The sequence below is a fragment of the Portunus trituberculatus genome, chromosome 24 (assembly GCF_017591435.1).
Source record: "Portunus trituberculatus isolate SZX2019 chromosome 24, ASM1759143v1, whole genome shotgun sequence".
Lineage (NCBI taxonomy): Eukaryota > Metazoa > Arthropoda > Malacostraca > Decapoda > Portunidae > Portunus > Portunus trituberculatus.
The window spans coordinates 19,764,781-19,781,988 of record NC_059278.1 but is presented as its reverse complement, the minus strand read 5'-3'; the positions used below and the strand labels follow the sequence as shown (position 1 = coordinate 19,781,988).

The window sequence follows — 17,208 nt, the reverse complement described above, 5'->3', positions numbered from 1 at the left end:
GTGTGTGTGTGTGTGTGTGTGTGTTTCTTCGCTTTGTTAGTTTGTAAAAGGTCTTGAATTCGTTCGTTTTTTTTTTTTTCTTCTTTTTTTCATGGCGTGTTCTTGTTTGAATTTGTTAGTTTGTTAGGTAGATTCAGGTCTGCTCCCACTTCCGTCACATCTCTGTTATTTATTTATATATTTTTTTTTCTCGTTTTTTTTTTTCTTGTGTGTGTGTGTATTGTGCCTCTTGCTTCCTCCTCTCCTCTCCTCGTACTCTTGTTCCAGCGGATCAGCATTACCTTTTTTTTACACATTTTTTTACATCAAGATTATTATTCATTGTCAAAAGATTAGCTTAGCCTTCATGTTCTTTCATCTATTCCTACACCTTTTCTTAATTCACTCGTTCATTCGGCTGTCCATTATAGATATTTCACTGCCACAATCCGTACAGACTCTTCGCTTTCTTTCCTCTATTCCTACACCTTTTCTTAATTCATTCGTGCATTCGGCTTTCCATTACAGATCTTTCACTGCCACAATCACTAACACTCTCCGTGCAAGTCTGCATCGGTGTGGTGGCCTCGCTAATCACCTCTTATTAACGAGGCGCAACTGGCGAAAGGTTAGGTTGGGTGGGGTGGGGTTGAATTGGATTGGGGTGGGTTAGGTTAGGTTGGGTTAAGTTTGGTTAGGTTGGGATAGGTTAGGTTTGGTTGGGTTAGCCTTGGTTAGGTTGGGTTAAGTTAGGTTAGGTTTGGTTGGGTTATGTTAGGTTTGGTTGGGTTGGGTTGGGTTGGCTTGGGTTAGGTTAGGTTAGGTTAGGTTTCGTTGGGTTACGTTAGGTTGGGTTGGGTTAGGTTAGATTAGGTTAGGTTGCCCCTTGGATGGGTGACAACGGTTCTTGCCGGGAGCCGCATAAAGATGATGCTCTGATATCCTTATTCAAAAATGCCGCTCGGGACAACAGCATATTCTGACATGTTTTCGCCTTTGAAATGGTCGGTGGGAGGAAATAATGAAGTCTTCCTTGGCTGAAAAATAGACCTTATTGACTTCCCGACCAGCTCACCTTTCCCTCGCCGCCGCTGCCGCCTCCCACACACCCCACACGCCCACATGTCCCTACCTTACCTTCACACACACACACACACACACACACACACACACACACACACACACACACACACACACACACCGCGTAGTGTAGTGGTTAGCACGCTTGACTCACAATCGAGAGGGCCGGGTTCGAGTCCCGGGAAGCGGCGAGGCAAATGGGCAAGCCTCTTTCTTAATGTGTGGGGTGTGTTCACCTAGCAGTAAATAGGCACGGGATGTAACTCGAGGGGTTGTGGCCTCGCCTTCCCGGTGTGTGGAGTGTGTGATGTGGTCTCAGTCCTATCCGAAGATCGGTCTATGAGCTCTGAGCTCGCTCCGTAATGGGGAAGACTGGCTGGGTGACCAGCAGACGACCGTGGTGAAATGAACATACGTAACCCACTTCTTTTCTCCTCCTCTTCCGTACCTCTCCGCCTTTCATCACGAACCTTATCCTTTTAATACCTTTTTATGCCGTGTTTCAACAATGCCAAAGTACTCGCCCACTACCACCAGAGCTCCACCTCACCCCTGCCCCTAGCACCCCTCCCTGCCACCATGCCACCCCTCCACCTCACCCCTCCCTACAAACTACCCACTCCCTGCCACCCCTCCACCTTATCCCTGCCTTCCTACTTCGATCCCAGGCCTGTCAAGCTCACCCTTCCTCCTTTTCTCAGGCAAGATGATGGCGCTGGTGGTGGGCGGGGCCGTGGCCCAGAAGTTCCTCGGCTCCGTGGTGGATAAACACTCCCCGAAGACGACGGGGCCGCACCCGCCCGGCGTCTTGATGGACAACGCTACCATGGGCGTCTTCAACGGGAAACACGACGGTGAGTCAATGTGTGTGTGTGTGTGTGTCTGTCTGTCTGCCTGCCTGTCTGTCTGTCTGTCTGTCTGTCTGTCTGTCTGTCTGTCTGTCTGTCTGTCTGTGTGTGTGTGTGTGTGTGTGTGTGTGTGTGTGTGTGTGTGTGTGTGTGTGTGTGTGTGTGTGTGTGTGTGTGTGTGTTGAGAAGTGAATGGATGTCTTAGTATGGATTTTTTTATTTCTATGAAGACTGCCCAAGGACAACAAAAATATAAAGAAAAAAAAAGGCCCACTCAGTCGCCAGTCTCCTTACAGAGCCGACAGAATAAACCAAAGGACGGACAAATGTCTTGAAATGGATGAATGGATGTAAGTGTTAGTGTTTGTCTGCGGAAGCTGATGGCTGGATATTTATGGAGGGGATGTGGGTGTGTGTAGGGAACGATACCAGGTGAGTGTGAGTGCGCGTGTGAGCGAGTTGATGTACTGTTTTTTGTTTTTTTTTTTTTCTTTTTCTTTTAGAAGGAAGCTGCTGTGAGGAAAACCCAAAGAGAGAGTGAGAGATGAGAGGGTGGCGTTCAGCGAAGCAGCATCCCCAGTTTATAGAATTCTGTGACGGAAATGTGTATACCAAATTTCAATTCCCTGATCAGTAAAACTCGGGAATAAGGAAAAATATTTTATCTTTGAAGGCGGAATTCCACATGTAAATTTCGATATTATTTCTCCATAACGAATATAAGATCACCATCATTTTTAAAGCCGATGACGGAATGGCCTACTTTATGTGACCGAATATTACACATAAAATTCACTATTCCCGCTGTGACATCGAAGGCTTTGAACAATCAGGACGCGAGTTTTTCAGGCAGCGAGTTGTAATCAGACACCGCCGTCGCTGGCAATGCACACACGCGAGGGAAAGGCAAAAACCAGGTATGTGACAGCAATCAAGATGGAATTTGTTGCTTTACTAATTCACGAGCTTTGAGTTAAGGCGAGATCCTTGGCGCGTGAAATAACCCCCGCTACATCAAGGACCGCAGTGATAGGAGGCCGTAAAGGTTCATTTGGTGTGTTTGAGGAGTGATCTGGAAGTGGTGTGTGGCAGGGAGGGCTGGGAGTGGTGTATGGTGTGTGTGTGTGTGTGTGTGGCAGGCAGGGAGGAGGAAAGTCACCATATCACCATCCCATATACCACCTCGCCGCTCTGGCCTGGTTATTGAGAGCTAAATATGATATCGCACGAGGTTACGATATGATAGTTGTCTCTTTTTATGTAACCTAACCTACACTAGCATAAACGGATCTAATATTATGTAATCTACCTTAACCCTTTCAGTACCGTGACGCATTTTCATATTCATTCTTGTTACTATTTGGTGATTTTATACAGTTCCAGACACTTATGTGAGGGATTAAACGAGTGAAGACTTTGGCCATTAATCTTCTGACCTCCGTAGACCCTTCCTAATGTATATAAAATCTTCTAATCACACCCAAAAATTCATGATAAAAATGCGTTCCAATACTGAAGGGGTTAAAAATTGCTAGTTTGGTTAATTTTGTTGTGAAGTAATCAGGAGCTGTCTTGTGTACGGCAACTCTTATATACCCTGATATTATATTCTTATGTTGAACCAAGGCGGCACCGACGGAAACCTCACACAAGTTTCATAATATTGAAGGGAGACTTTTTTTTTTCCACGTTGAGTATGACTGCGACACTATAGATAACTGTACATTAGGGGTTTATGAGTGCTTAATCAACCGCGTCTTGGTGTTACAGCTTAGGAAAATATGCACAACTGTTTAGATTAGGTAAGTGCTCACGGCAGCCTCACATCCACGTCCTCGCCTCCTCCTCTTCTTCCCGTCTCGTTTCCGGCCGCTCCTCCCGCCTCACCCCTTACCTTGTCTCTCTCACAGTCGTTGCTTATGAATACTTGAGGTTGAATCGCACATAAGGGAATGTTTTTATAGTGTTGGTAGTTGTTATTACTCAAATGTTGTACTTTACGTGTTGTTTTATTGGCAGTTAGGAAGGAAGGCTGGCAAGTGGATGTCTGTGTACGTACATGCATATACGACTTGTTGTAATATAATGCTATGCTTATAATAAATGGTGCTATGTTTAACTGTGGAAAGAATAGAGTTTATGGTTTTACTCTTCTTGAAAACATCCCTCGTCGGCGATTTTGTGTAAAAGTTGAGACATCTTCCCCCGCCCAAGGAAAACACGGCTTGCAAGTTTTCCTGAAATCGCCGGCGAATGTTTTCCAGACACGCGAGACAGTGCCATTATGCTTCGAGTTTCATGTGTGTCTTGTGTTAAAACTTAATATTTCCCCACCACGTCATTACACTTACCGGACTCTTTCGTGTGCCAATGACGCCGGCAGTGTTTAAAGATGGACAGCGATGGACACAGGACTGGTGGTGGTGGGGAGGTGACGATCCACTCACACACTCACACTCACCCACTCACATACCTCCACTACCACACCCATCCATCCACACACTTAATCACATCCACCTTTGTGTGTGTGTGTGTGTGTGTGTGTGTGTGTGTGTGTGTGTGTGTGTGTGTGTGTGTGTGTGTGTGTGTGTGTGTGTGTGTGTGTGTGTGTGTGTGTGCGCGGGCATCTATTTTTAGTGTTCTCTTTATGTAACGCGATGATGATGAAACGATCTTCTAATTGGCAGTTATAATGAGTACAAATGGTTTATTGACACACACACACACACACACACACACACACACACACACACACACACACACACACACACACACACACACACACACACACACACACACACGGCCCGGTAGCTCAGTGGCTAGAGCGCTGGCTTCACAAGCCAGAGTACTGGGGTTCGATTCCCCGGACGGGTGGAGATATTTGGGTGTGTCTCCTTTCACGTGTAGCCCCTGTTCACCTAGCAGTGAGTAGGTACGGGATGTAAATCGAGGAGTTGTGACCTCGTTGTCCCGGTGTGTGGTGTGTGCCTGGTCTCAGACCTATCCGAAGATCGGAAATAATGAGCTCTGAGCTCGTTCCGTAGGGTAACGTCTGGCTGTCTCGTCAGAGACTGCAGCAGATCAAACAGTGAATCACACACACCTGAGAACAGCCAGCCCGTGTTACTCTACCTGTCACATAGTTTTAATTAGTTATGAGCGTCGCCTTTGTGGTTAGTTGTGGATGGGTTTCATGAGGGCAATGGACCGCTGAAAGGAAAGGTGACGGCCGCAGACACATGGTGGCCACACCACCACATGCACTGACACACACATGAATAGATAGACAGACGAACAAACAGACAGGTTAGTGAGCAGATAGACAGACACACAGACAGGTTGGGGAGTAGATAGACAGATGAACAGACAGACAGGTTAGTGAGCAGATAGAAAGACGGACAGACAGGTTGGAGAGTAAATAGACAGACAGACGGACAGACAGGTTAGTGAGTAGATAGACAGACAGACGGACAGACAGGTTGGTGAGTAGATAGACAGACAGACAGGTTGGGGAGTAGATAGACAGACAGACAGGTTGGGGAGCAGATAGACAGATGGACAGACAGGTTGGTGAGTAGATAGACAGACAGACGGACAGACAGGTTGGGGAGTAGATAGACAGACAGACGGAAAGACAGGTTAGTGAGTATAGACAGACAGACGGAAAGACAGGTTGGGAGTATAGACAGACAGACAGACAGACAGACAGGTTAGTGAGTATAGACAGACAGACAGACAGACAGACAGGTTGGGGAGCAGATAGACAGATGGACAGACAGATTAGTGAGTACAGACAAACAGACAGGCTGGGGAGTAGATAGACAGAGAGACGGACAGACAGGTTGGTGAGTAGATAGACAGACAGACGGACAGACAGGTTGGAGTAGATAGACAGACAGACGACAGACAGGTTGGGGAGTATAGACAGATGGACAGACAGGTTGGGGAGTAGATAGACAGACAGACAGACAGATTAATTAATAGACAGACAGACAGAGAGACAGACAAGTTGATAAATACATAGACAGACACACACACAGACAGGTTAATGAATAGACAGACAAACAGACAGACAGAAAAGCAGATGTGTAAATAGAGATACAAATAGACAGACAGATGGTGACAGATGGTTCAGTAGACAAATGGACAGAGAAATAGACAGACAGATGGACGGATAAAGACACAGATAGACCAACAGACAGACTGACAGACCAATAGATATACAAACTAATAGACAGTTAGGTATTTGAATAGACAGACAGACAGACAGACATACAGACAGACACAGGTAGAAGAGCCTCTATATTTACTCATAGACTAAATATTTTTAATACTTTTCTGAAATAACGAAGGGGAGGGAAGAGAGAGAGAGAGAGAGAGAGAGAGAGAGAGAGAGAGAGAGAGAGAGAGAGAGAGAGAGAGAGAGAGAAATAAATAAATAAATAAACGACAAATTTATAAAGTGAAGCAAAATTGTTACATGAGAGAGAGAGAGAGAGAGAGAGAGAGAGAGAGAGAGAGAGAGAGAGAGAGAGAGAGAGAGATATTTACAACCTGAGAGATGAAGATTGTGTTATTATTGCTACTGTTGTTATCCTTATTGTTGTTTATGTTATTGTTGGTGTAGGTGTGCGAGAGAGAGAGAGAGAGAGAGAGAGAGAGAGAGAGAGAAGAGAATATTTACAAACTGAAAGAGGAAGATTATGTTATTATTGCTACTGTTGTTGTCATTGTTGTTGTTTCTGTTAGTGTTGGTGTTGGTGAGCGTTGCATCTCGGACATAATTAGGAAGCATAGCGAGGTTTATTAAGTCCGCTGGCGGGAAGAGCGGAGTTGAGCAAAGATTCCTGCAGCATTCCCGAAGACCCGCCCCACCCTCTTCTCCAGGCTAATTCTCCGCCAGGAATCTTGGATGATGAGAGAAAATGCCTCCTCTCTCTCTCTCTCTCTCTCTCTCTCTCTCTCTCTCTCTCTCTCTCTCTCTCTCTCTCTCTCGATGTTTAGAATTGGGTGAAGAGATATAACTTTTTTCCTTCATTCTTGTGAGAGAGAGAGAGAGAGAGAGAGAGAGAGTTATGAAGTATTTGTTTTCTCATTGTTTTTTTATGAAATTTTTGTCATTTTCATTGTACACTATTAATATTTAACGTTAATCTCTCTCTCTCTCTCTCTCTCTCTCTCTCTCTCTCTCTCTCTCTCTCTCTCTCTCTCTCTCTCTCTCTCCCATTTCCCTTTCCCTTTCTCTCACGTAAACAATAAGCCTTGCACGTTTTCTATCTCTCAAGGGTCACTGCGCCAATCCTAATATCCGTGGCTCTTTCCCCCGGCAGATGGTTCTCGCCTGGATAGCTACATCATCATCCTAGCCATAGTCAGCACCATCTTCCCTCTCATCTGTCTCATCCTCAGCCTCGTCATTGCCAGGTAAGGATCCTCACTTTTCTTTGTCTCTCGTGAATAGTTGTCACGATTACCCAGGCAAATTTTCGGCGTTGGCGCAGGAAAACGATCTATCAGGGACGCTTTCTCCGAGGTAATATTCATCTTGAGAGCGTATCAAGGCTGGAAAATCTTTAATGAGACTAGAATATCTCCGGGTTATCTCAGAGGCTTATATCAAGTTAAGCCTCGCTCGCTAAACCTTATATAGAGGGGAAGTGGGAGGGAGGAAAGCGAAAGGGATAAAAAAATACTTGCCGGGAGAGGAGGAAAGTGTTGTTAGATAGGATAGTAATTTTTTCCTGTGTTCTTTTGTTTGTGTGGAAAAGGAGAGGAAAGCACGTTTCGATAATATTCCCTTAGATGCTTGAGTGAAAGTAAGGTTAGTATTCAGAAACGCTTTGCTCTCTCACCACGACTATTTTCCAAGGCTACAGAGATGATTAGCGGAATTTTCAAGAGTGTTTCTCCTGTTGATAGTGTAAAAATTTTGTCAATCTGCCTCTAGAACCGTAAAAGCACCATTAACCCCTTCAGTTCCATGACGCATTTTTCATATTCATTCTGCTTACTATTTGGTGATTTTATACAGCTACAGAAACTTATGTGGGGGATTAAAATAGTGAAGATTCTGGCCATCAATTTTCTGACCTCCACGGAACCTTTGTAATATAAATAAAATGGTCTAATCACACCTAAAACTCATGAAAAAATATGTGCTAATACTGAAGATGTTGAAAAAAAAAACTGTTAATTCAAATAAAGCCTTTTGAAATAGTGGAAATGAAGCGCAAAAGTGTTTGAGAATACGAGCATATAAGAACGCTGTTTTGGATTAGATAGGACGCTTATTCATTCATCGATGGTCTTTTGTTTATATAGAAAAAGAAGAGAGCACGTTTTCTAGTCTCCGTAGCAATAACCTTTACCGGATCACCTTAATCTCTTCAGTACCAGGACGCGTTTCCATATTCATTCTGGTTACTATTAGGCGATTTTATACAGCTTCAGAACCACATGCTGGGATTAGAATAGTGAAGACTCTGGCCATTAATCTTCTGACCTCCATACACCCTTCCTAATGCAAATGAAATCGTCTAATCATACCCAAAAATTAAAGAGAAAAATGTGTCTCAGTACTGAATGAGCTGAAAGACCAATAAATGAGGCGCTTTACCTTTCTTTCAAATTTACAAGCCTTTCCCTCCTCACATACGTACCAGGAGCTGCACGTAAAGTTTCTCTGCACGGTTACGAAAAGCTTGGCGCATCGTACCTTAAAGTAATATGAGAAAAGGGTGGCGGTAGCTTTTTTTTTCTCTCTCTCTACATAGCCTCGGATCCTCCTCTTCCCTTTACTCTGACCCTCGGCGGCACGTGTATCCAGAAGGTTTGCACGTCAGCAGGACAGGTAGCCGCGGCAGGAGCGCTAACCAGCCATCACTGTGGCTTCACCTTACTAATGACGCATAATGGAGCACGGAGCAGCGGCCAATAAGTGTGTGGGAGGCCGTTCAATACTTCACGCTCTTGTCTCATCGAATACAGGACTCGCAGCCTCTTGTCGCGGGAAAAATGCGCGTAACTGTGGGTGTGAAAGAACAGGGATGATTTTTAGTAGGATTTAGTAAGATTTCACGCCTTGATCATAGTGTTTCACCCTCTACTGTGCACGTAACTGTAGGTGTGAAGGAAGAGGGATGCATTTCAGTAGGATTTAGTAGGATTTCACCATTTTGTCATAGTATTAAACCCGCTACTGTGCACGTGAAGGAAGAGGAATACCTTTCAGTAGGATTTAGTAAGATTTCACCCTTTATCATAGTATTTAACCCGCTATTGTGCACGTGAAGGATAAGGGATACCTTTCAGTAGGATTTAGTAAGATTTTACTCTTTTATCATAGTATTAAACCCGCTACTGTGCACGTATCTGTAGGTGTGAAGGAAGAGTATGCATTTTACTAGGATTTAGTAGGATTTCACCTCTTTATCATTTTTTTTCACGTAACTGTAGATGTGAAAGAGAGATGTATTTCAGCAGGATTTTTTTTTTTTTTTTTTTTTTTTTTTAGTAGATAGATTTAGTAAGATTTCACTCCTTTATCATAGTATTTAATCCGTTACTGTGTGACGCTTGCTGTCATCGAAGGATCTAATATACCTATTGTAGGTATTTTGCTCTAAACACTCTAATATTAAAATATAAATTAATAAAAGGATAAAAATATTAAAAAAATCTAGTGAATAATGAATGAATAGACAACAAATAACTAGAACTAATAAATGATGAGAGAAAGTGGACGGAAAAATAATATGATAAAAAGGAAATTGTAAAAAAACTAGTGAAAACGTGTATAGAATGAATTGATGAAGGAAAGAATGATAACAAACTAGTGAATAATGAAAGAGAATAGGCAGGCAGTAGTTCGAGGTCGAGGAATTGTGTGGCTTTGCAGTAGTAAGCGGGTTAGGCGATGCGCTGTTCAGACCAGTTGGTAGAAGCCCTCCTGTGGTCTGCGGGGCGGGGCACGTCAAGCGGAGACTGGAAAACTGCCTAAGTAAAAAAGGTGGAAAGTTTTGCATTGAGTTAGTGTGATGTGTGTTTATAAGCTCTCCACTTGTCCTGCTGTTTCTCTCTCTCTCTCTCTCTCTCTCTCTCTCTCTCTCTCTCTCTCTCTCTCTCTCTCTCTCTCTCTCTCTCTCTCTCTCTCTCTCTCTCTCTCTCTCTCTCTCTCTCTCTCTCTCTCTCTCTCTCTCTCTCTCTCTCTCTCTCTCTCTCTCTCTCTCTCTCTCTCTCATAACATTTTTTTTTTTTTTCAAGTTTAGGTGGATTCCGACTCGGCTTCCGGGAAAATTTAATGTTGAAGCAAAGCCTTTGGAAAAAATATATATATTGCAAGGCCTTTTTTTTTTTATCTTTCTTTTGGTTCACTCGCCGTTTGCTTTTGATTCATTAACGGCAGTTGGGCATTAAACAAATTTTCCAGCCCCCGCCCCCCCCAAAGAAAAAAAATATTCCTGGATCATTTTCTTTTTCTTTATTTCCTTCCATCGGGTTGAAAATTTGGCGAATGGGGTGAGTTTAGTGGAAGGAGAGACGGGGAGTGAAAGAATTGTTGAGATTTGGACAAGACATATTTCAGTCCGTCTTTCAGCGTGAGAATGAGACAGTGAGATAGAAATGCGGAGTAAGAGGTTTTATTTTTACTGAGAGACATTGTCCATCTATTGAAGACTACAGATAAGAGTTAGAAGAATAGTTAGACCTTTTGGTATAGAAGGAAACAGTGAAATGCGGAGTAAGAGGTTTTATTTTTACTTAGAGACATTGTCCACCTATTGAAGACTACAGATAAGAGTTAGAAGAAGAATAGTTAGGCTTTTTGTATAGAAAAACAGCCCAGCTACTACAGAGACAGTAAAATGAAAAATAGTTAGACATCTTTGTATATAGAAAAAGAGAGTCCATTTATTACAGAGAAAGGAAAATGAAAAGTAGTTAGACATCCTTATATATAGAAGGAGAGAGTCCATCTACTACAGAAACAGGAAAATTTTAAAAAGTGGGACATTTTTGTACAGAAAGAGACAATCCATCAACTACAGGGACATGAAAATAAAAAATAATAGGACATTTATGTACAGAAAGAGACAGTGAAATGAAAAATAGTTGGACATTTTTGTACAGAAAGAGAAATTAAAATGAGAAACAATTGGACATTTTTGTACAGAAAGAGAGACTAAAATGAAAAAACAATTGGACATTTTTGTATAGAAAGAGCGTCTGTCTAATACTAATACAGTAAAATGAAAAACAATTGAACATTTTTGTACAGAAAGAGACAATCCATCCTCTTGAACCTGCAGAGAGACAATGAGATAGGAACACGAAGAGACACCGATTCATTTAGAGACAGTTCACCAATTCAAGACTGCACGTGAGACAAAACCAGAGACATTTTATACTTTAGAGAGAGACGATCCAAGACATCCAAGACATTAGGATTAACCTCTTCAGTACTATGACACGTTTCCATATTCATTCTGGTTACTATTTGGTGATTTTATACAGCTTCAGAAACTTATATAGGGGATTAAAATAGTGAAAACTCTCCCTATTAACCTTCTGACCACCATAGACCCTTTCTAATGTAATTAATCGTTTCCATATTCATTTTGGTTACTATTTGGTGACTTTATACAGCCTCAGAAACTTATGTTGGAGATTAAACTAGTGAAGACTCTCCCTGTTAACATTCTGACCACCATAGACCCTTTAACGTAACTAATATCACTTGCATGTTCATTTTGCTTACTATTTGGTGATTTCATTCAGCCTCAGAAACGTATAATGTTGGAGATTAAAAATAGTGAAGACTGTGGCTATTAATCTGACCTCCAGTATGAATAAAACTGTCTAATCACACCCAAAACTCAAGGTAGAAATGCGTCCCAGTACTGAAGGAGTTACAAGCAAGAGACGCAATTCTTTAAGTCATAGAGAGATTTTTAACATTCAGAGAGACAAACAACCTCTCCTCTCACGTCCACCTTGATTATTTGCGTCCAATGGTACCAGATTCAGGGTAGCCTTTGTATGAACGTGTATGAGCGCCTCCTTACCTCTCTCCCTTGGCTTTATCGTGCGTGTGTATGTGTGCCTTCATGTGCGCCGTGTAGTATGTGTACGTAATATCAGTGTGTAGTGTGTGTTGCCGTTGTAAACACGTTGGAAGAGTAGTGGCAGCGTAGTGGCAGTAAGTAGTGGGGTGTGTTGTGTTGTCTGGTCCTTGTTGACGTGATTTGCTCCTTCCTGTGTCCTTTCCTCTCACTTCCGTACACGTGTTCTCCTGCTTCCGTTTTGTGCGTCGTGTGTGTGTGTGTGTGTGTGTGTGTGTGTGTGTGTGTGTGTGTGTGTGTGTGTGTGTGTGTGTGTGTGTTTCACTGTTTGATCTGCTGCAGTCTCTGACGAGACAGCCAGACGTTACCCTACGGAACGAGCTCAGAGCTCATTATTTCCGAGCTTCGGATAGGCCTGAGACCAGGCACACACCACACACCGGGACAACGAGGTCACAACTCCTCGATTTACATCCCGTACCTACTCACTGCTTGGTGAACAGAGGCTACACGTGAAAGGAGAAACACCCAAATATCTTCACCCGGCCGGGGAATCGAACCCCGGTCCTCTGGCTTGTGAAGCCAGCGCTCTAACCACTGAGCTACCGGTGTGTGTGTGTGTGTGTGTGTGTGTGTGTGTGTGTGTGTGTGTGGTATAAAATTCACGTATACTGGGTTTAAAATTCACGTATACTGGGTTTTCTGTCCTCCTCCTCCTCCTCCTCCTATTGTCTCCGGGTTTTCACACCTCCCCGTATGCCACGCTGATACCTGTGCACCTTTGCAATCCTTTTGTCACGCACGAATTTAATCTCTCTCTCTCTCTCTCTCTCTCTCTCTCTCTCTCTCTCTCTCTCTCTCTCTCTCTCTCTCTCTCTCTCTCTCTCTCTCTCTCTCTCTCTCTCTCTCTCTCTCTCTCTCTCTCTCTCTCTCTCTCTCTCTCTCTCTCTCTCATACATACACGTTAGCAATTCCTCAACACGCTATCCTTCCATTCTCCTCCTCCTCCTCCTCCTCCTCCTCCTCCTCCTCCTCCTCCTCCTCCTCTTCTTCTTCCTCCTCCTCCACTCAGCTCAGTGTTCCCTTTCCCTCGGGGCTGTACAGAAAGAGGCCACGCCATTCCTTTAACTATCTCCCAGCACTCCTCCACTCCCCTTTCCCTCTCTCTCTCTCTCTCTCTCTCTCTCTCTCTCTCTCTCTCTCTCTCTCTCTCTCTCTCTCTCTCTCTCTCTCTCTCTCTCTCTCTCTCTCTCTCTCTCTCTCTCTCTCTCTCTCTCTCTTCATCCTTTTATCGCCGCCTGTTCCTTCACTGCAGCTGTCTGTCCCGAGTCGCAAGTCTTCTCTCGCAACCTTCCTTTCCTATTGTTGTTGTTGTTGCTTCGTTTCTTCCTCCTCTCCTTCCGTTTCCTGTTCTTTTTTACTGGTTGCTCTTTTTCTTTCTCTGTTTCTTTTTTTTTTTTTTTTTGCCATTATTTTTTTTTATTCTTTTTTTGTCTCAAGTTTTTTTTTATTTATGCTTCTTATCTTTTGTCTTTTTTTTATTTTTTGTTCTTTTTTATGCTTCACTATGTTTTTTTTATTTCTTCTTTTTATTTTTTTTTAATCGTCAGCCCTTTTTTTATTTATCGTTTCCCTCTATTTTTCTTGTTTTTTTTTTTTTTTTTTTTTTTTTCTTCGCTTCCTACAAATATTTTCACTCTTCACATCTTTACACTTTGTTTTTGTTGCTTATTTTCTTTATACTTCACTCACATCCTGTTTTCTTCATTGTTCTCTACCCATCACTCCTTTTCCACCTCTACGTTACATATCTCTCATCGATAACCTTGCTTTTCCTCTCCTCACACGCTTTCTGTCCCTCCTGTTCCCCTCTGCCTCTTCCTGGGTCTTTCCTCGCCTTTGTCCCGTCTCCAGTCTATCATGTTCCTCGCTACACGTGTCTCATTTTCGCCTCACTCCATTGTTCCTCGGCCCGTGACCCTCTCCAGTCCGCCTCCATAGAGTTGGTGAGCCGTTGGTTGCGCTTCGGACCAAGTTTCCTGCAGCCTCCCTTCCCTTTCCACACCAGCAAGCTTTTAAGTCCATATTCTGAAACATTTCCGCGCTGCACCTTCACTATTTTTAAAGGCCTCTAGTTGAAGTGACGCCAGTTTTTTTAAGGATGTTTCTGTAATTCTAGTGACGTGTTAACAAGTTTCTTGTACTATTGACAGGAAAAATGCTCTTTTAAAACTCGGCTAGTCGTCTCTGTGGTCTTTGCAAATGCTCGCGGTGAGAGAAAAGGAGAGGGAAATGTTTCTGAATATGGTCCTTCTAGTTTCGTGAGTGTGTGTGTGTGTGTGTGTGTGTGTGTGTGTGTGTGTGTGTGTGTGTGTGTGTGTGTGTGTGTGTGTGTGTTCCCTTGGCCAGCGGCGATAGGAAAATGTACAGTACGCTCCCTTGTTAGTCTTCTTTCATGAGTCTTTCCGTGTCGTTCCTTCTTATCTGTCTCTCTTATCTGCGTCTCCACCACCGGGATCTACTCTCTCCCCCGGTCCCTCTCTACACCCTTCCCTTACGGCTGAGTCATTTCCTGCCGCAGTAAATATTTGTGGATGTTAGAGTACTGTAGTTTTATCGGCTTGTTATTTTCTTAAGGTTTTTTTTTTTTATTGTTTTTCAAGATTCGTAGTGTTGTAGGTGGTGGTGGTGGTGGTGGTGGTGGTGAGTGTGATGTAGTAGTAGTGAGTGTGTGTGGTGGTGAGTGGGATGGCGAAGGCTAACTTGTTGTAATCTAGTTAATGTCCTTTTACTCTCTCTCTCTCTCTCTCTCTCTCTCTCTCTCTCTCTCTCTCTCTCTCTCTCTCTCTGTTTTTTTGGGTGCGAAGTATTTCTCCCGATGACAGGAGAGTGGAGGAATGGAGGAGAGTGGAGGAGGCGCGCCAGGTGGAGTAACGCGCCTCTGCTCACGCTCCCTCCACCGCCGCTAACACTTAGGGTCCCGGAGGCGGGTTCATCACATTGGCCTCTTCTGTGTCTCATGCTTAAACATATGTAGATCTTCAGCCTCAGAAACTTAATATTACTGTAGACAAAGTGATACGACCTACAGTATCTTCCATAGTACTCTTTAGTTCATGTTATTTTTTTATTATTTTTTTCTTTCCTCAAGATTTATAAAGTTTCCAAATGCTAATGACTGTTGGTTGCTCTGAAGGTGATTTTGTGCCACATGTCTGCTGAAGATGGAAGCATTTTCACGCACCTCACAATTGACTTTATCCTGGCAGGTCTCTGCATGTGTGTAGGTAGGTATGTTTGTATGCATAAGTGTATCTATGTACGCATGTGTTGACTTAGAATGTACGGGCGTGCGAGAGAGGGCGTGAACGTGTGTGTTTTCTTCGTGTATCTATTCTGTTTTTTTACTTCTGCCTTAAACAGAGTACTAGAGTCTCGTTTGGTGTGTCGTGCATTTCACTGTGACTTCAACAAGTGGCGGACTCGCGCACCTTGTATACTGTACCTGAGCAGTGGCTAGCCTCTATCAGTGTCTGAGCGTGCTAAGACCGCCTCACCAGAGCCTCTGTGAGCATGTGTGTGTCTGTGGTAGTTTGGTGGTGGGCACGTGTAGACACCGGGATGTGCATGACCGTGACCTTGATGTCCCCGGTGCAGAGAGGTCAAACACAGGCCATCTGGGTCACGGATGGCTAGGGAAGGGCACCGTCAGCAGCAGGAACACTTGGTGAGGGATGTTCACTCTTGCACCGCCTTCAGATACAACGGGAGGGTTTCTGTAGCCACACGGTACAGCAGGAACAGGAAGGATCATACATCGAGGTAGTGCCATTAACACAGACTTCTTCTTTTATATTAGTGAATTATCTTAGAAGGAAAAATGTATTCACGAATCGCTGACTGAAAGAAAAAAAGATACAGAACTTCCCTTTTGTTTGTTGGGTGTACATTGTTATTACTAGTGTAGCTGTACTCACACTGTAGCATTCACAACTGTAATACTTTCGACCGAGGCAGAAAGGATCAGGTTTACCCATTCCAGTATCTGTTTACTCTACGTCCCTTTACTGCACGTGCAAGCAAGGGTATGCCTGCGTCTCCCCTAAACTTGTGGAACTTCTCTTATGCCAACAATCTTGCGTTTCCATTTGACACTGAATCTAAGGCAAACTGAAGCTTTTTCCCCATTCTTTCTTTGCCTTTCGTTTTTTCATCTTCTTACGTCAGCTAAATAACGTAAAACGAAAACCACTAACTATCCCCTCTTAAAAGGCGGTGTTGTTGCATCTTCCCGCAGTTCTTCTTTGCATCATATCCTTGTAATGATCTTTACTATTATGAATCTCTCCAAATATCCGCGGTGTTTCATTTATTTACTTGTTAACTTGTAATTTTTTTTTTTTTTTTTTTTTTTTTTTTGGCTGTGTTTTATTTCCAAGATTCATTTCTATTTCGTGGATTCCTGAGAGTGGTTCCTGTGTGTTTTGGTCTTGGTTGTGGTAGAGAGAGAGTAACGAGACAGCAGGAGTGTCTCGTGTACTCATTACTGTGGGCGTGACGAGTAGTTTCATTTACCTGATGTCACGTCCCCTTATTCCCTCACTCAGATGTTGAAAACCTAGTGCAGTGATGTTGTATTTTATGTGAAGCTGTGATGAGTCTCTCTCTCTCTCTCTCTCTCTCTCTCTCTCTCTCTCTCTCTCTCTCTCTCTCTCTCTCTCTCTCTCTCTCTCTCTCTCTCTCTCTCTCTCTCTCTCTCTCTCTCTCTCTCCTTCCTTCTATTCCTCTTCTTTCACTTCTCTTTTCTTTTCTCCTGCTTTTCTCCTTTGTCCTCCTTTGCTCCTCCCTCTGGCAAATTAACTCAATTTTTCTGGGTTTTCCTCAGGCGACTGTGGGTGAAGTACCGGGGTGAGAGATGCCCCGCCACCGTGGAGAGAGAGGACACTGCGCAGACATCCATCAAGAGCCGAGACGGGGGATCGCGCAAGTCGTCCCGCGCCTCTCGAGTCACCAAAGACCCCAACAGCCGAGACCAACTCATCCCCCAGGTAAAGGCAGGGCTCTGTGTCATCTCCCATTGCTGCTCGCCAAGGATTAGAGTTTAGACTAGTTTCCTTAAGTATTTTCCCTCTGATATTTCACTGCCTTAGAGGGAAAACAGTTCAGCTAGTGTAGTTTTGGCTGGAAACTTATCTTCCTGCCTACTCAGTTTTCTTTTGTTGTTGTTATAGACACGTTTT

The 17,208-nt window shown here is 43.6% G+C and overlaps 1 protein-coding gene across 6 annotated transcripts in view; it reads left to right on the top strand.

Annotated features, from left to right (window-relative positions):
• LOC123508316 overlaps positions 1–17,208 on the top strand; it is a 275,636-nt gene that overhangs the window by 237,223 nt on the left and 21,205 nt on the right. For 4 of the 6 annotated variants that reach the window (XM_045261925.1, XM_045261921.1, XM_045261923.1 and 1 more), the window contains 4 exons: positions 1,761–1,913; positions 7,238–7,331; positions 15,238–15,255; positions 16,854–17,016. In XM_045261925.1, coding sequence (XP_045117860.1) covers positions 1,766–1,913; positions 7,238–7,331; positions 15,238–15,255; positions 16,854–17,016 — 423 coding nt within the window. In that variant the 5' untranslated portion in view covers positions 1,761–1,765. The remainder of the gene's footprint in view (positions 1–1,760; positions 1,914–7,237; positions 7,332–15,237; positions 15,256–16,853; positions 17,017–17,208) is intronic. The other 2 variants (XM_045261926.1, XM_045261924.1) reach the window with 1 other exon arrangement.